The sequence below is a fragment of the Callorhinchus milii genome, unplaced genomic scaffold (assembly GCF_018977255.1).
Source record: "Callorhinchus milii isolate IMCB2004 unplaced genomic scaffold, IMCB_Cmil_1.0 Scaffold16, whole genome shotgun sequence".
Classification (NCBI taxonomy): Eukaryota; Metazoa; Chordata; class Chondrichthyes; order Chimaeriformes; family Callorhinchidae; genus Callorhinchus; species Callorhinchus milii.
In genome coordinates, this window is record NW_024704757.1 from 5,975,715 (window position 1) to 5,999,757 (window position 24,043).

Below are 24,043 nucleotides of genomic sequence, written 5' to 3' on the forward strand. Positions count from 1 at the left end.
AACCGATTTGGCAATTTAGATCTTCATTTCCCCTCAACATCCGTAACTGGGTCTCGTATAAAATCAGTACAGGTTAAACTTCAATGGCCATTGCCAATAACACAAATTCAGATGGATCAAGGGGATTCATGTGGAGGAGACTATCTCTCACCTGCTTCCAGATTAAGTCAACATAGCTGCACCCTCCCCTGTTGGTAAGACTTCCTCTCCAGCCCCATTTTAAACCACATCTGCTAATCCGACAGAAAAACAAGCTGGTGTAACAACTTCTTTCCAGCTGTACTTTAATAGTTTTGATATATATATATATATAAAAATTAAGTGCTATGAAAAATACAGAGCAACATCCCAGGTGTCCCCAGGTGCAGGGATTCTACAGTACAATGCCGAACAGCATTGCTCTGTGCAGGTTCCATAGCACAGGACAGCTCCCCAGGCTGGAGATATGATGCTCGCAGAAATCAGTTACAGTTGGTAAGAGTGTCCACACCAATCAAGAGTTCCACATATATTATGCCACTTACACACAGGCATTTCTCTGAAGACATTTCCATTTCTTAACTCATGCCAGGCGGGAGCTTGTATCGCTCCTATTCAACATGAAGTCAACTCATCCAGGTTCCTTGTCCGTCATCTCCCAATGGGGACAGCAGATGGCAGAGGAGAGTGAGGGGTGGTGGTGAGGGGGAGAAATAAAAGGTTTGCAATAAACGTTCTCTACAAAAAGGAAATAAATACAATCAGAAAATCAGTTGCATGTTTTTCTCCACAATGCTTAGCCTCCCCGAATGACCTGAACAAGTCTTTTGACTACACCCTAGGAGAATGAAGCTAAGACACACGATTATACTCTTTACCTACCCCCAACCCCTGCCCCCAAAACGACTCAACCTTATGCACTCTTGGGTCACCCTAAGCCACCAGCAAGTCTATTACGACTGAGTTATTTCCGTCTCGCTGGAGGCTTGCAATGGAATTCAAAGATTGCGATGGAGCTTTTCACCCACGCAGAAACATTAAAACCAGGAATGCGTTTCCCTGTCTCTGACCTTCCTCACGGTGGAGAAAACGGTACAGTTTCCCAGCACTGTACCGGTGCCCTCTCTCCCCCCACCCCCCGCCACAACAATATCCAAAGAGCAATACAGTAGGGCCAGCCCAATCCTTTGGACATAAGTTATTGATTGAGGGGGTGTTTCTTTTGTCATAGGTTAAAATCGAATTGATGCTGAATTGGTATTTTTTATAAACAAGCATGCACAGGAAAGTTTTTAGAGTTCGTCTTCAGAGCTGATGAGGGTGGTTTTCTCCACGTTCTTCCTCCACCCTGGGACGTGCAGGTGTGACTGAGGCAGGGTGTGGCCGTTGTGCCTGGGCAGCACCTCGTCGCTGGACTGCTGTGCGTACTGCTGGTACGCTGGAGAGAAGTTGTGGATGGCGTCCTGGACGATATCATTAGGGTTTATGGTCTCCTTCAAGCCACTGGATATGCTCTGCATGGGGGCGGCACCGCCCGCTGGAAAGAGCAGCAACAAATTACATTTACATAACTATAATAAATACAAACAGAAGTGGCTGGGAACACGCTCAGCAAGATAGGCAGCATCTATGGAGAGAGGAAAGTGAGTTAACGTTTCAAGTCGTTGACCTTTCGTCAGGAGGGTCTTGAGACAGGCCTTGAAGGAGGTGACCTGAAATGTTAACTCACGTTCCTCTCTGGGTAGCGGCTGCCTGACCCGCTGAGTGATCCCAGCGACTTTTGTTTTTATTTCAGATTTACAGCATCTGCAGGCCTTGTAAATGGCTTGTACATTTACAAGGCGACTTTCGTGTCTGGAGGATGTCCCAAGGCGCTGGGCAGTCAGAGATTTGGACCCAAATTGGGGGTTGAGATCAGGGAAGGTGGAGGACAGGGAGGGTGGGGTTAGGAGGGTGACCGAAGACGCGGTCGAATAGACGAGCCTTGAAGGAGGTGATGGTGGGGTGGGGGAATGAGCGAGGTAAAGAGACTGTGCGGGCAGAGAGGCTGAAGTCCTAACCATTGATAGTGGGAAGGCCAGGCAGGGGACATGGAGCAGGACGGAACCCGCTGAGCGGAGGGAATGGACAGAGTATGGAGTTAGTAGGTCACAGAGATAGGGAGGGGCAAAGCCATGGAGGGCTTTGAAGGTGAGGACGAGAGCAAGAAGACACCTAATAATACTGATAATCTTTACGTCTGATGTAGCACCTTTCTTGCCTGGACAGTGTCTCAAAGCGCTTCACAGGATTCACTGTAAAGTGAAGTAACTGTATTTTGTAGGCAAATGCAACAGCCAATTTGCGCACAGCAACGTCTCCACAGACAGCTGTTGGAAGTGAGTGACCAGTTTGATCTAAGGAGATTTTGGTCAGGGCACTGGGAGAAACTCCCTTTTCAAATACATGTAGTGCCCCGAGATCCTTACTGTCCAGATAAACATGCAGATGGGACCCTGGATTTATGTTTCATCAGAAGGACGGCACCTTTGACAATGCAGTGCTCCCCTTAGTTCTGCACTGGAGTGTTAGCCTAGACTATGAGCTCAAAGTCCCAATGTAGGACTTGAACCTTGTGCCTCAGGTTACTGCTAACTGAGCCAGTTTGACACCAAATAGGCAGAAGAATCAGAAATTTCAAGTGATCTTGAAGTTACCAATTGCCTTGTTTGGCCCACTCTCTGCCATGCTGGGTGCTCTTACCTTGGGTGGTTTCTTGCTTCTCCCTGTAGACCTGGGAGGTAAAGGCGTAGCGAAGAGCGATGGCAGCAAAGAACATCTCGATGCAGATAATGAAATTCTGGCAGCCCGCGGCCACTGTGCCAGCTCTTACTTCGTGCCCGTCGATAATCTGCACCTCTGGGATCACTCCGCACCTCTCCAAGATAGCGAGTAGCATTCCTGGCAGGAATGCCAATCCAAATCAGGTCAAAGGCAACAACAACTTGCATTTATACAGCGTCCCTCATGCAGGATAGTGTCCCAGAATGCTGGGTGGGAGCATACTGTATGCTATAAATTTTTGTTAGTGCAGAATGGGATTTTTTTATTAACCCATCAAACAGGAGGGAACACATTTGTGTGTGTGTATGGTTTGGGGAGTGGAAGGGAAATGGGGAATTCAGTGTGGTTAAAGGTAATGCCGACCTTACCAGGCATGAACGATCAGCAAGGGTCTCTCTGGTTTCCCACCCACCCACCCTATCCCCGAACATGGAGGCACTGAAACAAATTGCAAGCCTCTGAACTTGAACTGATGCAATTCACATTTATATAACACCTTGCATTTATATAACGTGGGGCAGTGTCTCGCAGTGCTCAACAGTGGCGGAGCCTGACACCAAGCCGGGGAATGGGAGGAAGTGACCGTAAGCACACTCGAAGAGGAATGTATTCAGTCATGATCGAAAAGAGGGAAAAGAGGAGGCAAGACGAAGGATTGGGGGAAGAGAGTTCCAAATCTTCGGGGCGTAGTGGCTGAAAGCACCTAGACTGGAGTTCAATGTCCCGACGTGAGGCTTGAACCCACTACTCTGAGAGTGCTACTGACTAACACCTGTCAGGTCCCGTTACTGAGTGGAGGTGGGGAAGAAAGACCTACCTTGCCAGAAGGAGAGGAAAATGACTGACTTCACAGTGAGGAATTTCAGGACAGGTTCAAACGGGGTGAGCAGCTCGCTGGTGGCGAAGTAGAAGAGGAAGAGTGCGTAGAGGGCGAGGCTGACCGAGATGTTGTAAACAATGGTGATGTACAAGTATCCACTGCTCACACTGCGGGAGGAAACCACTATAAATAACGATACGCTATCTTTCATGTTGGAAGCATGTCTGAAAGCGCTTCACAGGATGTTATTAGGCTCTTACCAACCTGCGCCTAATACGTTCCGGAATTAGGTAGGCAGGATGCGAACTTCCAGTGAGAGAGAAAGTGTGCATTCCATTTCAACAATCTATCTCTGAAATTTTCAACAACAACTTGCTTTTATATAGCCCCCATCACGCTGGGTTGTGTCCCAGAGCGCTTTCTACGTGTAGGTGGGATGCATGGAATTCTCAGTTTGGTTTGGATACTCTTAAGCTTGGTGATGGGTTTCCACACGTGTCAGACAGCCGAGTGACTAGAAATAGAAGTGCAGTGACTGTCAGTTTTGTAGGCGAAAGCAGAAGGCAATTTGCGCACAGCAACATTCCACTGAATTTTATCCGGGGGATTTGTCAGCCGGAACTCCTGGAGAAACTCCCTTCTCTTTTTGAATAGCACTGCGGGATCTCTTAACGTCCATTTAAACAGACCCCAACGGGTCCTCAGTTTAATGTCTAACATGAAGGACGTACTGAATGTGGACGTATGAAATTCTCCACAATCTTAAAAGAATGTCAGACTCAAGGATCTTGCTGGTTAAAGTCTATGTCAAATAATTTCAGTCCTAAGGCTTTGGACCGGACTGGACTGGGATGAGATGGGAAGACTGCAATGTTTGACCTTCTGGAAGGATAAGGTCCAAGGGACCTTCTTCATCCAAATCACCTCGTGTGATATGGCAACATTACCCAACAATGAGAACTTCCTACTCTGTTCAGCCTGTCCTTGTCCTGCACTAGACTGTCTGGACTCAACCCATGGGTAACTGAGTGAACAGTCAGCACATGTGGACAAAGGTTAACATTCAGGTTCAGAGACTTGTCAAACAAAGTGCGGACTTACTCAAAGTCTCCATCGTGATATTTGCCGAACATTTGCAGGATGATGGTGATCAACGCCATCAGTGGCTTAATAACACAGAACTGCAGAGTGGCCTGGAGAGGGGAAAAGTGGGTTACTCACTGTCACAGCAATGGGAGACTGGCTTGCATCTGTCTTGTATGCACGAACACACACAGGTTTTGAGGGTACATGCAGATACTTAGGCCCTTACACATGCACAGACACATACACACATTTGCGCGAGCACCGACACAGTAAGTTCAGGCTCAGATGCTGCACCGGGTGTGTGTGAGCACGCGTGCGTGCAAGAGAGTGTAAGTGTGAGTGCGAGAGAGGGTAAGTCTGAGTGCATGTGTGCATGGGCATGAGACTGTGTGTATGTGTGTGCGCGAGAGTGTGAGTGTGTGTACGTGTGTGTGTGTGAGAGTGTGTGTGTGCGCATCACAGCCTGAAGCTTCTCTCACCTGTTTGCAAAACCTCAAAAATCCGATCGAGTAGGTCAGTCCCTGCAAACAGCACGTCCCGTACATACAGCTGGACCTGGGGGGTGGGGGGAAAACATGACAGGAGCATGAACAAAGAAACACACTACAGCTCCCACCTTACGGGAACGTTCCTGGGAATGTATCATTGGATTGGCATTAATTGAATTCAACAGCTTGTGTTGAAACTTTTCCTGCATTTCAGTGATACCTGAAGCTGGCATTGGGCTGGTATCACAGCATCGCTGGGACTTGGGTAAAAGACTACTGTCTCCTTGTGAAGCAGAGGTCGTCGGCCTGTCTCAGTCAGCTGTGCTATTTCCCGTGAGTCAGCAGGCTGTGAGCTGGATGCAAAATTGGTCGTTCATCTCACGAGTGTTTATGAGACCTTACAGGGTGAGAAAAGACACAGAATTGCCACATATCTCACCTGATGGGTTTGCCCCGGATTTCTGACATAATTGCGCTCTCTCCGCCCAGGTACTCGTAGCAGAGGCTGAGGAAGTTGTAAATCACAAACGCTGGAAAGGGAGACGGACGGGAGAGATTAATGTAGAGTAAAAAAAATGCAACCTATTGTTCCAAGTCCCCATCAATTGATCAGCAGCTTACGTGATGTCCCACAAAGTGCAACAAGTGTATATTAATATCGCTCCGAGACACTGCCCCACACGAAGGACGCCTTTTAGAGTCCTGTAGCTTAATGGTTAGAGCGCTTGCCTCGCAAACGAGAGGATCCGGGTCTGACCTACTATCCCCCTACCTACCTGCCCGTACCCTCCGTTCCTCTGGCTCCGGTCTGCTCCACATCCCCCGCCCCAACCGCCCTACCATCGGTGGCCGGGCCTTCAGCCTCTCAGCCCCGAGGCTCTGGAACTCCATCCCCCAGTGCCTTCACCACCTCCTCCCTTTCCTCCTTCAAGGCCGGTCTCAAGACCTTTCTCTTTGACCGTGCCTTCAGCTCCCCTCTCGACTCTCTACCCCCTCCTCGCTCCCTCCCTTCCCTCCCCTCACCCTGACCATTTCGCCCCTGCTCGGGTCCTGATCCAACTGTACAGCGCCTTGGGACGTCCTCCCGACGTGAAAGGCGCTCTATAACTGGAATCTTGTTGTTGTTGATTCCCGGTCACGGCGAATTGTTAGGCAAGTTTCCTTACTGCACACGCCTCTGTTTACCTAACACTAAGCAGGAACCCGGTTGTTAGTCGATTGGCAGATCGCTTTTCCGGGGCTAATAATCCCTTCAAAAAAAATTATAATAATAATAATGTGGTCACTGAATCAATGACTGTTTGTGGGACGTTACTGTGCGTAATTGACTGCCGCGTTTCACCCACAATATATACAGTCAATTCATTTTGCAGTATATTCTGTGAAGCACTTTGACACGTCTTGAAGACGTAATATGGCGCGATATTAAATGCAGCCAATTAATGTCCCACAAACATGGAGTGAGTGCGACCAATTTTTGTTTGGTGGTGGGGGGGATTATTGACCAGGAGACTGGGAGAGAGAAACTTCCTTCTCCCTTTGAACAGCGCCGTGGTATCTTTATTGTGCGACTGAACAGGCAGACAGGACCTCAGTTTAACATCTCATCTGAAGGATGGGATCTGATGGGAAGTCTCCCCCTCTTCCTCCCTGAATCCTGAATGGAATATCAAATCCCAACATATAAAACCAGGCAGAAGTTGAGAGAAATAAATCAGCTTCTTTTAAAAAAAAACTCCTTACATCAAAACATCTGAGTAAAGATAGAGGAATCAATTATCATCAACAACAAATTACATTTATATAGCGCCTTTCATGTCAGAAGGACGTCCTAAGGCACTGGGATGACTTTCCGACGTGCAAGGCGCTGCATAAATGTATAAAGGAGCTTATCAAACACGCAGCACAGTGTGTATCCAACGAGGACCACAGCTCGTAGGACTAAGGACGTATCCACACACACACATCTCACTAAAGAGCCAGACAAGCTGGTCATTCATTAGCAATGTTCTGGATCACTGTCTGGCACTGCCTGGACATGCACTTCTGGAGACAGTCCAACCCTACTTGGTGTTTTCTCCCTCTCTCTCTCTCTCTCTCTCTCTCTCTATATTTGTTTCAAATGCCATATTTGCTTCACTAATCTCAATATGGTGAAGGACCGAGACGACAAACCAGGATTCAGGAAAACCCCGGAGTCTCGCAAGGTGCTCACCCACCGAGACATCAGGAGGAGAGAGAGACAAATCCCCCCCTCCCCCCCACCAACAGCCCTGTCTCAGATAAACAGACTGCGAAGCAAGAAGCAGATCAGAGGCTCAGCGATGTATAATCCACCACAGTTGCTATTTCGGGTTATATCTTCTGTTAATCTTACACTTTGCTGATAAGCACCTGAACAGCAAAGCTCTGGTTCAAGTGACCTGATAAAAAGAGTACCGATTTGGTGGAGTAAACAACAATGGCTTTGGGACACATAGCGACAGCTTATATAGGATGATACATCCCATGCTATTCCAACCCAATACAATATACATTTATACAGCGCCTTTCACATCAGGAGGATGTCCCTAAGCGCTTAGCACTGCTGGGGTTGAGGTGGGAGCCCAAGAAGGTGGGTAAGGGAAAGATGACCGAAAGTGCGGTCAAAGAGGTACATCCTTGGGATGTCCTCTCAACAACAACAACTTGGATTTATATAGTGCCCTCCACGCCGGACGGCATCTCAGAGTGCTTCACAGTAACGGATCCCGGGGCCGAGCCGGGGAGAGGGGGAGGAAGGTGACCAAAGGCGCGGTCGAAAAGAAAGGTCTTCAGCCGAGACCTGAAAATAGGAAGAGAGGGAGCGAGGCGAAGGGAGTGAGGAAGAAAGTTCCAGAGGCTCGGGGCATAGTGGCTGAAGGCACAGCCGCCGAGGGTGGAGCGGAGGACTCGGGGGACAAGGAGGAGACCAGAACCGGTGGAACGAAGGCAACGGGCATTGTTGTGAGGAGAGAGGTAGCAGGTTGCAGAGGAGTGGAGGGATTCCAATGGGAAAGGCGCAAAGTAAATGCAATTTGTTGTGCTCATTGTTGTTGTTGTCTTGAACTCTATTGCTGCCACCGCAATAGACTGGGGATAAATTAATTCAGCAATTAAAATCTGAACTTCTGAGATCTCGCCGTGCCTGTGATGTGTTAGACCTTCTGAGAAAGGACCACATTTTGCCAACAACAACATCAACAACATTACATTAATATAACCCCCTTCAAGTCGGAAAGACATCCATCCCAAGGCTCTATGAGCATGTGAACACAGTCAACTGATCGCACAGACTGTTCCTAGCGAATTACCACTCAAAAATAAAACACACACAAAAAGAAATGGACTAAAAACAATGACAGCAGTCTCCAAGGGCATTGCAACACATGGCCCTATCAGGGGCACAGGACAAGTGAGTGATAAACAACTCAGGATTGCAATCGGAATGATCCTGTGGATAGGGGACACACCTTGGAAAGGAACCGGTTCTTCCAGGCGAGCCACTTCATCAGAATAGAAAACGCAAGAGGAACCTGAACTACAGAACCCACTCGGGCAAAGAACAACGAGCAGTATTGCCATTAAAAGCGCACGGTCGAGGGCGCGGTGCTGGGGGAGGGCTGCATTCTCCAGGGCACCGTCTTTCAGATGACAATAATAATAATAATCTTTGCATTTGATATAGCCCCTTATCATGTCGTTGAGAAATCTCAAAGCGCTTCACAGAATATATTGTAAAGTGAGTTGACTGTGTATTTGTGGGGAAAATGCAGCAGCCAAATGTGCACAGCAGTGTCCCACAACCAGTCGTGGATTGAGTGACCAAATTATTATTGTTTTTTTGAAGGTATTATTATCCCCAGTAAGCGATCCACTTTTTGACTAACCAATACTAGGCAAACTGAGGCATGTGGAGTAAGGAAGCCTGCCTAATGTTTCGCACTGTCCAGGAACCTTGCGAGGCGAGCGCACTAACCAAAAGGCTACAGGACTCCACAGTGAGAAGAGGTGTTAAACTGAGGTCCTGTTCAGGTGGATGATAAATATACCTCGAAGCTAGTGGAAAAGAGAAGGGAGTTTCCCCCAGCGTGCTGGCCAACCAACAAACCCTCCATATAGAATTGGTCACTCACTTCATGGCCTGGTTGTGGACCCTTTAATGTGCGATGAAATGCACATTATGCAAAACAGTCGCCACCGGTTACAGTAATTACTGTTAAGCTTCGAGCCGTTTAACGAGCAAATAAAAGTGCGAGTTCCCTCCGGCACTGGTCGCTAAAGATTAATCGCGAGTTTCCGATTTTCACGGCGACCTTTTACCTTCGTAGCAATCTCGCACGGAGTCGAAGTAAACGTAGTACTGGTCGTTACTGATGAAGAGGAGGCTGAGCCAGGAGTCGAAGGAGTAGATGGGAACAATGAAAAGTATTCGCACAATAGATCGCTGCTCGTTGGGCATGGTGTAATTCCGCAGATGCAGGTAAATCTGTGCACAGAGGGGAAAACCCCACAAAACATTTTATTAATAATAATAATTATTATAATCCTTGCATTTGATATAGCAGCTGATCACGTCGTTCATAAATCTCAAAGCGCTTCACAGAATATACTGTAAAGTGAATTGACAGTATATTTTGTGGGCGAAACGCGGCAGCCAACTGCGCACGGCAGTGTCCCACAAACCAATCAAGTTTTTTTTTTGAGGGATTATTACGCCCAGAAAAGCGAGCAGTCAATCGACTAACAACCGGGATGTCAAGTTTTGGAACATTATAAGCATTGGAAGCATGTGACTGTGTGTGTGTGCGCATGTGAGTCCGTGTCCTTTGCATGTGTGTGTGGGTGTCCTGTCTGTGTGTTCAGGTGTGTGAAGTTCAAGGTGTTTTAGACACATGGAAAGCACTGGATACAATTCAGTGTCCAGGATGTGGATAAGTCACATCCTTCCTGTGCCAGGCATCACCTGCCTCAGCAAACAAGATAACACGTCCCAACCAAAGTGCAAATCTCCAGCAAACAGAGAGCACACACTTCCCAGTAAACAACCCACACTCAGGCCCCATCGATTGGCAGGAACCTTGAACCCTGTGGAGACGCCACCATCAATCATGGGTTGACAGGCCGTTATGGGCGCTCGCTGAAGCCCGTGTGTTCACGGAAATCACCGAGCACAAGAGGGAATTTCTTTCATTTTGAAAGAACCTTGGTTAACTGTCAGAGGGTCTGAGTCCTGAAAATTAACATGGGCTAAAGGCGCTTTGTTGTACTGTACTGACTTGCAAAAGAGACAGCGAAAGGAATGGAGAGAGACGTACGGGGACAGAGAGCAACACGGACACACTCGTTCATACACACGAACACACAGGCTTTGTAGCCCAACAACAGCCATAACTGACATTGATATAGTGCCTGTCATATAGGATAACATCGCAGTGCGCTTCACAGTAGCGGGTTCTGGGTGCGGAGCAAGGGAGAAGGGGGAAGAAGAGAGGTGACCATAGCAGCAGTCGAAGAGGTAGGTTTTAATGTGGGATTTAATGACAGATAAGTGGGGTTGTGGGTGGAGGGGGGGGCCCGGAAAAATGTTCCAGAGTTTAGGGGCATAGTGACTAAAAACTTGGCCACAGGTCAACTCAGGTTATGAACTCAAGCTCAGAGAACTTATTTTTGAGTGAAATTGCTTCATTAAGAGACGCATAAATACAAATGGCGATCAGTCCAGCTAACATAAAATCATAGAATTATACAGCACAGAAGGAAGCCATTCAGCCCATCGTGTCTGTGTCGGCTCTTTGAAAAGAGCTACCAACTAGTCCCACTCCTCCGCTCTCTCCCTGTAACCCTGCAAACTTGTCCTCCCAAAATAATTATCTACTTCTGTCCCGAACTACCTATGTACTATATCCCATAGTGCCATCAACAGTGAATCAGAACACTTCCGTAGAAAAGGCAGATTCAGGGGGTAACAGAGTCAGAGAGAGGCCTATTTTGTGGGTGGAAATTGATTTAATCGGCTCACAACACCAGCTCGAGATGTAAAGCAGATTTATGGCCCCTGTTGATAACGGTCATTTCACCTCCACTTTCAGTGCTAAATGGTCCTTTTCCCCCCTACCCCCACCTCCATCAGCATTGCCTACAATTACAGGACAATGAGCAATTTACAACCCAGACTCAAACCAGCCAGAGCTCTGCTAATAATTAACAGTGCGGAACATTACCTGAGCTGAAGGGGAGAAATGTACAGAGACTTTGGTCTCATTCTGATTTATTGACCCGATAGAGAGCGCTAATGCCTAGCAATCTGGCTATCTGATACGCCAATTGCGTGATTCATTTTAATGGGAGAATTGTGAGGCAGAGGGTTAGTGCCCTGACTCACTGTGTCACGCACTGATATGATACCCCACGTCCTGGCTTTGAAGGAAGCTTTCCATCTTGTTCTGGGCTCTCTGAACAAGCATACAGTGTCATTGTTAGAATGCCCCTCACTTGCGATCAAATCCCCTTATAACAAGGATGTGCAGTGGTTGCCTATCAATAGTTGATAATAATCATAATCCTTGGATTTGATATAAACATAATAATCCTTGCATTTGACACAGCGCCACGTCTTTGAGACGTGATCATCTAGATGAATCGATCACTTACTTCACGGCTGTTTTTGCAGGAACTTGCTGTGCGCAAACTGGCTGCCGCATTCACATTATAATTACAGTTCCTGCGCTTGGTTCAATGTCATCGGCACTGTACTAAACGTAAGGATCGGTTACAACGAACCCTGGGCAGTGGATGCTCCCTCACCTGGTGAAACGTTAGGATCAACGCCATCCACACGAATATCCCGGAGATTGCTTGCGCCGCCGCCGTTTCCAGAAAGATCCCCTGCTCCGCCACGCTGGCGTTGCTGACTGCCATCTTTTGCCACTCGCTGTCGTTTCCCGACAGGTTCCCGCTCACATAAGCCACGAGCTCCGAAACCAGCACCTCCGGAGTGGCCCCCGTCCACAGCCCGCTCTCGTTCATCTGGTCAGTAAAAACATAAGATTAGTACTGGTAAAGAAAGGTGGAAGGAAACCGTGGACGTAGGAATTAAGACCATCTGGCTAACCGGCGATCAGTAGGAAATCGCTCCCTTTTTCCCTGGAAGATCCTTGCAAAAAAAATCCTTGCATTACATATAACGCCTTAACATCCGTTGAGTTGTCTCAAAGCGCTTCACAGAATATACTGTAACGTGAATTCACTATGTATTTTGTGAGTGAAAATTGGCTGCAGGCAATTGCGTACAGCAGCGTCCCTCAAACAGTTGTGGATTGAGTGACAATTTTTTTTTGCAGTGGAGTTTGCAGAAGATATTGCAGTTTCAAGACTGAAAACAGCAACTGTAAACTGGTGTGAATCTGGTTCACTGTACAGGATAGGCGACACTCTGAAGCTTCTTTTGTAAGATAATAGGAACGTGCTGAACGCATCGGTGCAGAAAAACAAATTGCTGCCAAAACAGACTGGGTAACGGAGATGTGTGACACAATGAGTAATCAGTTAATCAGTGGCTGGAGAATAGAGAACATGAAGAGGAGTCGTGTCACTCTCTCTCTCCTCTCTCTCCGTATTTTGTGGCCGAAATACGGCAGCCAATTGTGCACAGTAGTGTTCCACAAACAGTGGTGGAATGAGTGACCAAATTAGTGTATTTTTTGGGTGAAGAGTTTGAGATATCTTCCCTACATGAAAGACGTAATATAAACGTAAATGGTTATTGTTATTGGAAATCCTCAGTCTGTGAAGAAAATGACTAATCTCTGCTTAGTACTTCCCTTCTCCCATCCACCCCCCCCCCCCCCCCACTCTCCCCTTCTCAAACCTGACTGGATTGCAGAGTGGAAATAGCAGCACCAGCCCTGAATCCTAACCCTCTGTGACACAGTCCAGTCTATTAAGACCCTGGTTTTATCAGCCATAGAGAGTGCTGCTTATGAACACAGCAGCAACACCTTAAGGAAAAAAATGTGATCACCCCAAATCTCTGTTCTGTTTAAACAGTTTCTGCGTTGGCCTAAATATACACAGTGACCACATCGATCAGCGATTACCTGTGGAGTGATTGGAACCTGATAAAGCACTACATCGAAAGAAAGGATTTATTACAACTAAACTAAAAATCAAATGAATAAGTTAGTGTCAGGACCAAAAGTTTATCACTGGATAAATATTTGTGGGAAATGGTGAGTCTGAAAAAAGACAGTAAAGTATTACATCCAGCACATTGAGTCATCTAAAAAGGAGCATGAGAGAGAGAAAAAAAATCTATTCAGTCTATCAATATTGTATGGGTGACATAGGGTGACTGTAATTAAATCTCAGGCTTCAGATGACTAACTGCAGGAGCTTTGCTCACAATTTAGGGCATCGCTTCAAACAAAACAAGTGAGAAAAAATATTTGAAGAAATGTTTTAAACAATTTTTTTTAAAGAAATCTACGGAACACGACGCCACCAAAACACTTCAATCCGCAAAAGGTGCAGAACGGATTCTCACACCATATAAAACACAATTTAAATTGTTTGATTATTCACCAAAACAAAAATCGGTTGTTTACTTCAAGACTGTTCATTGGGTTTTTGTTGGTTCATTGGGTGCTTTGTACAAATTGGCTGCCACATTCACCTCCAAATATAGTCACTACACTTCAGAGTAAAATCCCATGAAGCACTTTGAGATGTCTCAAAGTCATAAGGAGTCTGAATGTATCAAATACTAGAATTATTATTTTAAAATTATTAATAAGGGAAGGGAGTTTCTCCCAGTGCCCTGGCCAATAATTCTACAAATAAAACTGATTATTAACTTCAAGTAGACGTTAAAGATTAGGAAAACAGGACAGAGTTTCTCTCAGCGGCCGGCCCAACAATTCTTCCGGACCCTCAAGAATTATTAAAAATGCTTACTGTTCAAAAGGTTTTGAATCTACAACGTGAGATAATGATTTGACGCGTGCTTTAAAAAGTAGTATTATCGTTGTTTTAAAAAAGGAAAAAATATGCTTCACGTCCTTTACAGTACGTCAGATAGAGATATAAAGGAATATTACAGGCACTGAACACAATGGTACAGTAGGCACCAAGGAGACTTGTGTAAAGGCACTGTCTCTATAACACAATCCCAAGCAACAATTGCTACTTATAGAAATACAATGCTGATTGTATTTATTGTACGGCATATCCCTTCACTCCCTGGCAGCTCCCGAGCTCTCTGACCAGCTTACTCCCCAACCCACTGCCTGCTGCATCTGCTGTGGCCTCCTGCTTGTCCCTTCTGCCCTCCACCCCACCAACGACGGCCACGCTTTCAGCCACTACGCCCCAAAACACCCCCCAAAACTCTGGAACCCTCCGCCTTGCTCCCTTCTTCTCCATCTTCAGGTGGTGCTTGAAGACCTTCCTGTTCGATGGTGCTTACGGTCACCAGCCTCCCCCCCCCCCCACTCGGCTCGGTGTCATGCTCTGCCACTGTCAAGCGCTCTGAGATCCTACCCCATGTTGTTGTTGTTGCTCAGTTGTTACAATTGCTTATATAAATACAATCATTTTTTCCGTAGGGAATGCATTTAGTAAATAATTCTTTTTCGCAATGTTTTGCAACACAGTGCAGCGTTAGTTTCCTCGCGAGTGCCCAAAAACACACCGACACTCACAGGGGCACCCGGCTACAATCACCAGCATCAGGCCGAACAGAAAATAATAATACATGTACTTGCATTTGACACAGCGCCCTTCACATCAGGAGGTCCTCTCAAAGCACTTCGGAGGATTTACTGCAAAGCGTAGTGACTGTATTTGTAGGCGAACACAGCAGCCAATTAGGCGCACAGCAATCACCCATAAACAGCCATGAAGTGAATGACCAATTTTATCTGGAGGATTGATGGCCTGGGCAATGGAGAGAGACAAACTCCCTTCTCTTTTTGAAGAGCGCCACAGGAGGGATCTTAACACCTGGTTGGGGGAGGTTCTCGGTTTAACGTCCTATCCAAAGGATGTCACCTCCGAATATTTTGTGCAACCCCCTTATCGTATTGGAGCGTCAGTCAAGAGTGAGCTCAAAGTCCTGACATGAGGCTTGAACTCACAAACTTCTGACTCACAGGTGGGGCGTGCTACCCTCTGACACCTACGCAAACATGTTAAAAATCCATGTTTAGGTTTGGAGAGCATAGAATTCTCAGTTTAGTTTGGATACTCTTAATTAAGCATGGCAATGAGTTTCCGCATGTGTCAGACACCTGGCTGACCCTTCAAAAGTTTTAAAATTCCATTCCCGACTATTTACACCCAATTGCGTACAGCAGTGTCCCACAAACACTCATGGATTGAGTGACCAAATAAATATTATTTTTCTAAAACTTAATTAATTTATTGGTTTGTTTTGAAGGATTATTAACTAATAATTTACTGAACAGGTTTTCAACAGACAAAAACAATACCTTAACACCAACCTCTCAGTAGTTGTGTGTGTGTGTGTGTGGTCTGTGTGTGTCGTATGTGTGTGGTATGTGGTGTGTGTGTGTGTGTGGTGTCTGTGTGTGGGGTGTCTGTGTGTGTGGGTGTGTGTCCTACCTCTGAGGTGTTTAAGCTGCCCAGGAAAGCGTCCTTAGTGCAGGTTTGGGGCCAGGCTGGGGCTGTGGCCACATCTCTCAATAAGCAGCAGAACTCAGCAGCTACTGTCCGGGCTCTGGTTACCTGTCCCGCACAGGTGAGCAGGCAACCTGTCCCGCACAGGTGAGCAGGCAACCTGCCCCGCACAGGTGAGCGGGCAACCTGCCCCGCACAGGTGAGCAGGCAACCTGCCCCGCACAGGTGAGCAGGCAACCTGCCCCGCACAGGTGAGCGGGCAACCTGCCCCGCACAGGTGAGCAGGCAACCTGTTCCCACCCACACAGGTGAGCAGGCAACCTGCCCCGCACAGGTGAGCAGGCAACCTGCCCCGCACAGGTGAGCAGGCAACCTGCCCCGCACAGGTGAGCAGGCAACCTGCCCCGCACAGGTGAGCGGGCAACCTGTTCCCACCCACACAGGTGAGCAGGCAACCTGCCCCGCACAGGTGAGCAGGCAACCTGCCCCGCACAGGTGAGCAGGCAACCTGCCCCGCACAGGTGAGCAGGCAACCTGCCCCGCACAGGTGAGCAGGCAACCTGTTCCCACCCACACAGGTGAGCAGGCAACCTGCCCCGCACAGGTGAGCAGGCAACCTGCCCCGCACAGGTGAGCAGGCAACCTGCCCCGCACAGGTGAGCAGGCAACCTGCCCCGCACAGGTGAGCGGGCAACCTGCCCCGCACAGGTGAGCAGGTAACCTGTTCCCACCCACACAGGTGAGACACCTCCCTGTGAGGGAGTTACTTTTAATAACTTTATCTTCCAAAAGTGGGGCCCAACCCCAAAAAAAAACAACCGACAGGATTTTAAATACAAAGAAAAAGAAAATACTCTTAAATTTAAACCACCAGGTAACGAGGCGCCCCTCAGGTCGGCTGTGCCTCTCTCTCTCACTCACTCACTCACCTGAGCCCCCGCACGGCGCTAATGAGCATGCGCGCACAGCAGCCGCCTGGTCCAGGTGAGCGGTGGTGCTGACGTCACTGACCAGGACCGCGCATGCTCTGCTCGGCACTGCAGGCACCTTGCCCGCCATCTTGGTAAAGGAGAGCATTGGCTCACACAATGGTCGTGGGAGTGGGGGTGGGGGTGGGGGGGGGGTGGGGAGGGAATGGTCAATTCATTAATGATCTTTTATCAGGGGGCCCGTTTCCGAAGCATGAGTTATTTTTTTAAAAATAATTTTTTTTGTATATAGGCTTATTTATTATTTGCATGGATTATTATTGTTATTGTTACGTAAAACAAATACAATAAATTGGTCGCTTCAATCCACGGCTGTTTGTGGGACGCTGCTTCACGCAATTGGCTGCCGCGTTTCGCCCACAAAAGTATACAGTCAATTCAATTCACCGTATATTCTGTGAAGCGCCTTGAGACGCTATATCAAATGCAAGGATTATTCTTATTGTTTATTGAGTTATAATATAATAGTCCTTGCATTCTATATAAGGCCTCATCGCGTCTTTGAAACGTCTCAAAGTCCCTCACAGAATATATGGTAGCGACAATTGACTGTATATTTTGTGGGCAAAATGTAGTCAATTGTTTGTGGGACACTGTTCTGCACAATTGGCTGCCACGTTTCGCCCACAAAATATAGTCAATTCACTTTTCAGTATATGCTGGGAAGTGCTTTGATACATCTCAATGATGTGATAGGGGACTGTATCACATGCAATTATTATTGTTATTCCTATATTACAGACAGTGGCATTTAACCTTCATGTCTCCCACCCATTCTGTCCCATTAGAGGGTGCACAAATTCAGTTGCTTTGCCCTCATTGTCTACAACTCTCTTCTGACATGCCTCTGCCACCCACTCCTCCTACCCCCTCCCTGCTTTTCAAAACCCAATTCCTTCAAAAAACTTGCTCTTAGACCTTGCTCCGTAACTTAGGATAACATGCCTGACATTTATTTGTTCCTGAGATAATTAGTTTTAGGGCATAACTTAAAATGTCATCTCCAGTCTGACAGGCACAGTTTGTGTAACAGTTTTGATAAGGCTGTCATTGTCAATTCAAGTGGAAAGCAGCACCATACGAAAGGAGTTGAACAAGATCAGTGAGAATACTTGGAAAACTACTTCACAGAAAGATCTCAAGATGCAGCACAAAGACAATGTCCCATTATTTAATGGAACGCTCCTGCTTTCCACCAAATGTTTTATTGATGTGAATCCACCTCGTGCATTATTGATCATCTTCTTGAAGAGGACAAACAACATCCATTTGATTCTTACAAAAACTGCACTGCAATGATTATCAAAACTGATTTTTTAAAATATACATATATGTTTAAAAGTCTAGGCAGGTAGAGCATTAAATGCAATTGCTTGCGTTCTCTGGGTCCTTCAGAAGTGATCGGAATTATTGAACGGGTCCCGGAGGGGAAATGCAGAATTTTTGCAAAAGTAATCATCCTGAGAGGAACGAATAGTGGCACCTGCTTCATAAACTGTACTGTATTTTTCTCACAACAACAAATGACATTTATGTAGCACCTTTCACATTGGAATGACGTCCCAAGACTCGTAAGCAAAAATATTTCATATTTGGGACGGGTCAGAAATGCTGCCTTTAAGCATTCTACACTTAAAGGAGGAAACTGACAAATGGGCAAGGCACGATTTTACTAAACATTATGCTCAGCTTGCAAACCTTATGGTTCATGAAGACTATTCCAAGCCGAAGAACAGCAAGTAAGTCTTACCGTCGACAACAGTAGTGCCCTTCATGTGGGAGAGTAGTTTTGCTGTCAACAGCAACATTTTCTGTGGATCTTTCCTGCAGGAAACATGGGGATTGTTTCCTTACAATCACTGTGAATAGTGGGGGACTCAACAATTGCTGGAAACCTATCAGCACGAAGGAGACGAGCACCAAAAAAATTGCCTGCGTACGTACATCTTACTGAACTGAGAACTCTGTTCCAAAATAAATTGAATTGGAATAGTTTGTTGGGAGTGATGTACATGGGATTCCCTCCATGAGACGCTCATTATATCTCTAGATTTCTCTGGTGTCACGGTGCAGTTTTCCAATTCAAGCGATTTTCAGTTCCACTCTTGGGTGCAGGTGATCCCAGATCAGTGAGCTAACCATCTGAAGAAAGGCCCAAAGACCACATTGATGTCCAGTCAATTCACTTTATAGAATATTCTGTCAGCGCTTTGAGACGTTTCGAAAACATAAGGTATTATATCAAATGCAAGAATTAATATTATCATCACAGAAAAATCCGAGCTTTCTGTAGAAAACACTGCTTTTAATCTTTAATAATCGAGTATTTAAACAACTCATATTTCACAACAATGTGAAATATCATTAAGAAGTTCAGATGGAATTACATGCACCAATGATCTAGATGGAAATTTACTTTATAAATATTTCATAATTATTTTCAAATTCTTTCCCTCCTCCCCTTGCATGTATCTTCCTGAATATTTACAGGACGGTGTCTGGATGTTGTTCACAGATGTCACAGCCTTGACTTTAGCTACAGTTCTGGATCATGGACACAGAATAAAACTCTGCTTACGCATTTTACAAGGAACGTAAGGACAACAATGGAATTGGAGAATAGACGAGATGGCCTTTAGTTTCCACTTGTCCTTAAACAAAATCCAGATTCGCATTGGAAAACACACAATGTCTGTCCTCCAGCACATGACACACTGGACTTCATCCTCCCGTTGTGCCAGATGTGGCAGATCGGCGTTTTCATTTGGAGACTTCACCATAGCCGGCAGCTCTGGATCAGCTGTTTCATCGATTTAACGCTGGATAATGTTGGGTCTTTCAGTGCCAGGGCGAGGAGCACAGACTTGTTGCCGGACTCCTCAGACACAAAGGTCACCAGGTGCTTTGCGTAGACATGCATAAGAGGCTACAAAGAAAAGGAAGACACAAAATAAATGTTTCAGACGGACCCTGTGTTGAATTGCAGCTCAGACTAATAATAATAAATAATAATAGTCCTTGTATTTGATATAATAATAATAATCCTTGCATTTGATATAGCGCTTTTCACGTCGGGAGGACGTCCCAAAGCGCTTCACAGAACACACTGTAAAGTGAATTGACTGTATATTTGTGGGCGAACGCGGCAGCCAATTGCGCACAGCAATGTCCCACAGTCGTGGATTGAAGATGACCAATTTATTATTGTTTTGTTTTTTTGGAGGGATTATTATTATTAGGGGTGTGGAGTAAGGAAACTTGCCCAAGGTTTCGCCCTCTGCCTGGGATTGAACTCAGGTCTCTCGCTTGCAAAGCAAGTGCTCTAACAACTGAGCTAGAGATATAGCGCCTTAACACATTATCGGGACATCTCAAAACACTTCACAGGATATTCTGTTAAGTGGAGTGACTGTTTATTTTGTGGGTGAAATACAGCAGCCAATTGCGCACAGCAATGTCCCCACAAACAACCAGGGAGTGAGTGACCAGTTGTTTATTTGGGGGATTGTTGGCCAGGACACCCAGAGAGAGAAACTCCCTTCTCTTTTTGAATAGTGCCGCGGGATCTTTAACGTCCAACTGAACAGGGAGTTGGGACCTGGATTTAATGTCTCATCTGAAGGTCGGAAGCCTCTGTATGTTCAGTTGCAGGAAGGTGGTGGGTCCAGGCTCACAACGTGAAGCTGACAACCTGACTCGTGAGGAGCCACAGAACGATCGGTGTGAGACATGAAAAATGCTGTACTGGGTCAGCGGGGTGGTGCTCTTCATTACCTCTTCCTTTCCCATGAGGATCTTTGTGCTAAACAATGCCTTGCCAAACTCATTCTCTACCAGGGTTGGGGTCAGTGAGATCAACGTCCCCATTTTCCCAAACTGCGTCACCATCACGAAGATGTGATCGCCGAACGCTGTGCACACGACCTCCGTCAGGTTCCCTTCGATGACCTCTGATGTCTGCTTTGACTGTATGATGTGTTTTGACTCCATGGTTTCCTACCAAAGAAGCACAGCGAACCGTTACCCTGCACCTACAAAAAACCTGCGAGAACAGTATACTCGCTGCGCACAGAAATCGGTCATTCAGTTTGAGAGATGTCGCTGTGCGCAAATCAGCTGCTGCATTTGCCTACAAAACACACCGTCACTGCCCTTTACAGTAAAATCCTGCGAAGCACTGCCTTAGTAGCATTTCAACGTGCATCACACGTCCTACAAACAGACGTGGATTGAGTGACCAAATTATTATTATTATTTTTGGAGAGGGATTATTACTCTCCCAGAAAGCGATCCGCCAATCGACTAACAACCGGGTTCCTACTTACCGCTAAGTCAACAGAGGAGTGTGTGTGTGGTGTGTGTTTGTGTGTGTGGAGTAAGGAAACTTGCCTAAGGTTTCGCCTTGACCGGGGAATCAAACCCAGGTCTTCTCGCTTGCGAGGCGAGCGCTATAACCGCTATATTATGGGGACTCCAATCTTTATTTTGTCAAGTCATTTCTGCAATATATACTGTGTATATATTATACAGTGGATATATATAATAATACTCCTTGCATTTGATACAGTGCCTCATCACGTCGTCGAGACATCTCAAAGCGCTTCTCAGAATATACTGTAAAGTGAATATATATTTACAAACATAAATATTAATATAAACCCGCGAGCAGCAGACACCAACCCCCACCCCTGAATCTCCCCCCTCCCCTGAATCTCCCCCCTCCCTTACCCCCGGAATCCCGCTCCTCCCTGAATCTCCCCCTTCCCGAATCTCCCTCCCTCCCCCTGAAACTCTCCCCCCTCCCCCTGAATTCCCCCCCCCCTCCCCCTGAATCTCCCCCTTCCCCCTGAATCTCTCCCCCTGAATCTCCCCCCCCCCCCCCCCAAAGTCCTGGAGTCCTGTAGCTCAGTGGTTAGAGCACTCACTTTGCAAGTGAGAGACCTGAGTTCAATTCCAGGCAGAGGGCGAAACCTTGGGCAAGTTTCCTTACTCCACACAGAGCCTAATAATAATCCCTCCAAAACCAAAAACAATAATAAATTGGTCATTTTTAATCTACGACTGTTTGTGGGACATTGCTGTGCGCAATTGGCTGCCGCGTTCGCCCACAAATATACAGTCAATTCACTTTACAGTGTGTTCTGTGAAGCGCTTTGGGACGTCCTCCCGACGTGAAAAGCGCTATATCAAATGCAAGGATTATTATTATTAATCTCCCCCCCGCCCCCCCCCCCCCCCCCCACACACACACACACACACACACACAGCCTCTGCTCAGAGGTGAAAATGTCATCACATTTGAATTTATCTTTCGATTGAAATTTTTTAAAAAATGTTTTGGCGCGGAGGCCGCTCGGCTTCCAGGTCTCAAGGGGCCCAGAACACGCTGCTCCCCTTCCCCGGCTTCCTCCTCACCCCGACCCCCGGCCCCCCGGCCCCCGGCCCGGCCTCCCCTCAGCACCTGCTCCTCAGGCTTTTTCCTGGCTCTGGAGCACGTAGGCCGCAGCTCACTGCGCATGCTCACTGCGCATGCTCACACCCACCCGGGGGGGGAGGGGGAGGGTTTGTAGCCCAAACCGCCCAATCACGAGCCCAAAAGGGTAGCCCAATATTATGTGGGGCATAATAACAGTACTGACATGCCCAATATTGGGGGGAAAACAGTGGATTGGCCCAATTTTAGGGTTAATACATTTTCGGGACAGTGCAAGAAAAGGTCTTCAAAGTAGATTTTTTTTTAAAAAAAAGAAAGAAAGTTTTGCGTGATTCAATGAAAAGTTTTCTTGAAAAACAATGAGGCGCACACTCCAACTGGGAGTTTCTTTCTGGTCAACCGGGTGCCCGACACAAGGGGAAACCCATCACTGTGCTTCAGCTGAGAAACTGAGAATTCCATGCGTGTTCACCTCCTTCCTTCCACCCACATTCATTTCTCTCGCTCACTCGCTCACTCACTCGCTCCCTCACTCGCTCACTCCCTCACTCCCTCAAACTCGCTCACTCGCTCAAACTCGCTCACTCGCTCAAACTCGCTCACTCGCTCAAACTCGCTCACTCGCTCAAACTCGCTCACTCGCTCAAACTCGCTCACTCGCTCAAACTCGCTCAAACTCGCTCAAACTCGCTCACTCGCTCAAACTCGCTCACTCGCTCAAACTCGCTCACTCGCTCAAACTCGCTCACTCACTCACTCACTCATTTGGAAATTCCTGTGTTTGGACTGGAATGTGCTCTCTCTCCGCGGAGAGATGCACCCTGCGTACCTAATTCTGGAAAGTATTTAAGCGCCTGTTGGAGAGAGCCAAAGCTAGTGATGGTGATGAGCTGAATATTTCTGGTCAAATGAAAACTCTGAGGCATCTCCTCGGGTGAAATTGCCTCGACCGAGCTGGTTGCAGTGAAGATGTTCTTCCAGCAGAGGCCGGTGCTACACAATTTACATTGCCAGCTGTTCTCCGCTGCTTCCAGTTTACAGATGCTTAATGACAAACGTTGCTTTTGATCCAACTCCTTTCGCATCAGGAGGGCGTCTTAAAGCTTCACGGGATTTACTGTAAAGTGTAGTGACTGTGCATTTTGTAGGCGAATGCCACAGCTAATTTGTCCATAGCCATACTCGCACAAACAGCCGTCGCTGGGACATTGTTGGCCAGAACTTCTGTAGAGCGAAACTCCCTTCTCTTCTCCGATAGCGCCATGGGATCTTTAGCGGCCACCCGAACAGGCATAGACAGGGAGCTAGTTTAGCCTCAGTTTGAAGGTGGCACCTCCGACAATGAGGAGGTTCTCTCCCCCCACCCCCAGCACTGCACTGGAGTATCAGCCTGGACTATGTGGTGTGGACAATCCCCCTAGGCTGATGCTCCAGGGTATTTGGTCATTCATCTCACGGCTTCTGCGTTTGCCTACAAAATACACAGTCAATACAGTTTACTGTATGTCCTGTGAAACTTTGAGGCATTTTAATGCCATGATATTGCGGAGTCCTGCAGCATATTCATTAAAGCGCTTTCTGTGGTTAATAATCCCTTCCCCCCCAAAATAATAATATGGTCATTCAATCCACGACTGTCTGTGGGATACTGCTGTGCGCAAATGGTTGCTGCGTTTCGCCCACAAAATATACAGTCAATTCACTTTACAGTATATCCTACAAAGCGCTTTGAGTCGTCTCAAAGACATGATAATAAGGCGCAATATCA

The 24,043-nt window shown here is 46.9% G+C and overlaps 2 protein-coding genes across 5 annotated transcripts; both read right to left on the minus strand.

Annotated features, from left to right (window-relative positions):
- Positions 1 to 247: 247 nt before the first annotated feature.
- tmem184a (transmembrane protein 184a) lies at positions 248 to 16,810 on the minus strand. Of its 3 annotated transcripts, none has more exons than XM_007905742.2 (9): positions 16,782 to 16,810; positions 12,022 to 12,243; positions 9,538 to 9,703; positions 5,636 to 5,726; positions 5,188 to 5,263; positions 4,724 to 4,815; positions 3,620 to 3,789; positions 2,722 to 2,919; positions 248 to 1,516 (listed from the first exon to the last, which is right to left on the minus strand). In XM_007905742.2, the coding sequence occupies exons 2-9, from the start codon at positions 12,241 to 12,243 to the stop codon at positions 1,272 to 1,274; spliced, it is 1,260 nt and encodes a 419-aa protein (XP_007903933.1). In that variant the 5' UTR covers positions 16,782 to 16,810; the 3' UTR covers positions 248 to 1,271. The 3 variants fall into 3 exon arrangements, with proteins under 3 accessions (XP_007903933.1, XP_007903936.1, XP_007903935.1); XM_007905745.2 differs by lacking the exon at positions 16,782 to 16,810 and adding an exon at positions 15,838 to 16,107; XM_007905744.2 differs by lacking the exon at positions 16,782 to 16,810 and adding an exon at positions 14,979 to 14,999.
- Positions 16,811 to 19,060: 2,250 nt separating this feature from the next.
- On the minus strand, positions 19,061 to 22,375 carry psmg3 (proteasome (prosome, macropain) assembly chaperone 3). 2 transcript variants are annotated; one of them, XM_007905748.2, is made up of 3 exons: positions 22,303 to 22,375; positions 20,616 to 20,837; positions 19,061 to 19,767 (listed from the first exon to the last, which is right to left on the minus strand). In XM_007905748.2, the coding sequence occupies exons 1-3, from the start codon at positions 22,357 to 22,359 to the stop codon at positions 19,615 to 19,617; spliced, it is 432 nt and encodes a 143-aa protein (XP_007903939.2). In that variant the 5' UTR covers positions 22,360 to 22,375; the 3' UTR covers positions 19,061 to 19,614. The 2 variants fall into 2 exon arrangements, with proteins under 2 accessions (XP_007903939.2, XP_007903940.2); XM_007905749.2 differs by lacking the exon at positions 22,303 to 22,375 and adding an exon at positions 22,257 to 22,264.
- Between the last annotated feature and the right edge of the window lie 1,668 nt (positions 22,376 to 24,043).

What these genes read in the sequence shown, in the direction of transcription:
- tmem184a (XM_007905742.2), bottom strand. Translation starts at nt 12,243, where the DNA reads ATGAACGAGAGCGGGCTGTGGACGGGGGCCACTCCGGAGGTGCTGGTT. An exon ending in TTTTGAGGTTTTGCAAACAG is followed by an intron (nt 4,816 to 5,187) that starts GTGAGAGAAGCT and finishes TCCCCTCTCCAG; the next exon opens with GCCACTCTGCAGTTCTGTGT. An exon ending in TATCACGATGGAGACTTTGA is followed by an intron (nt 3,790 to 4,723) that starts GTAAGTCCGCAC and finishes TTCCTCCCGCAG; the next exon opens with TGTGAGCAGTGGATACTTGT.
- psmg3 (XM_007905748.2), bottom strand. Translation starts at nt 22,359, where the DNA reads ATGCGCAGTGAGCTGCGGCCTACGTGCTCCAGAGCCAGGAAAAAGCCT. An exon ending in GGAAAAAGCCTGAGGAGCAG is followed by an intron (nt 20,838 to 22,302) that starts GTGCTGAGGGGA and finishes CTTCTTTGGTAG; the next exon opens with GAAACCATGGAGTCAAAACA. An exon ending in TCCTCATGGGAAAGGAAGAG is followed by an intron (nt 19,768 to 20,615) that starts GTAATGAAGAGC and finishes TTTTCTTTGTAG; the next exon opens with CCTCTTATGCATGTCTACGC.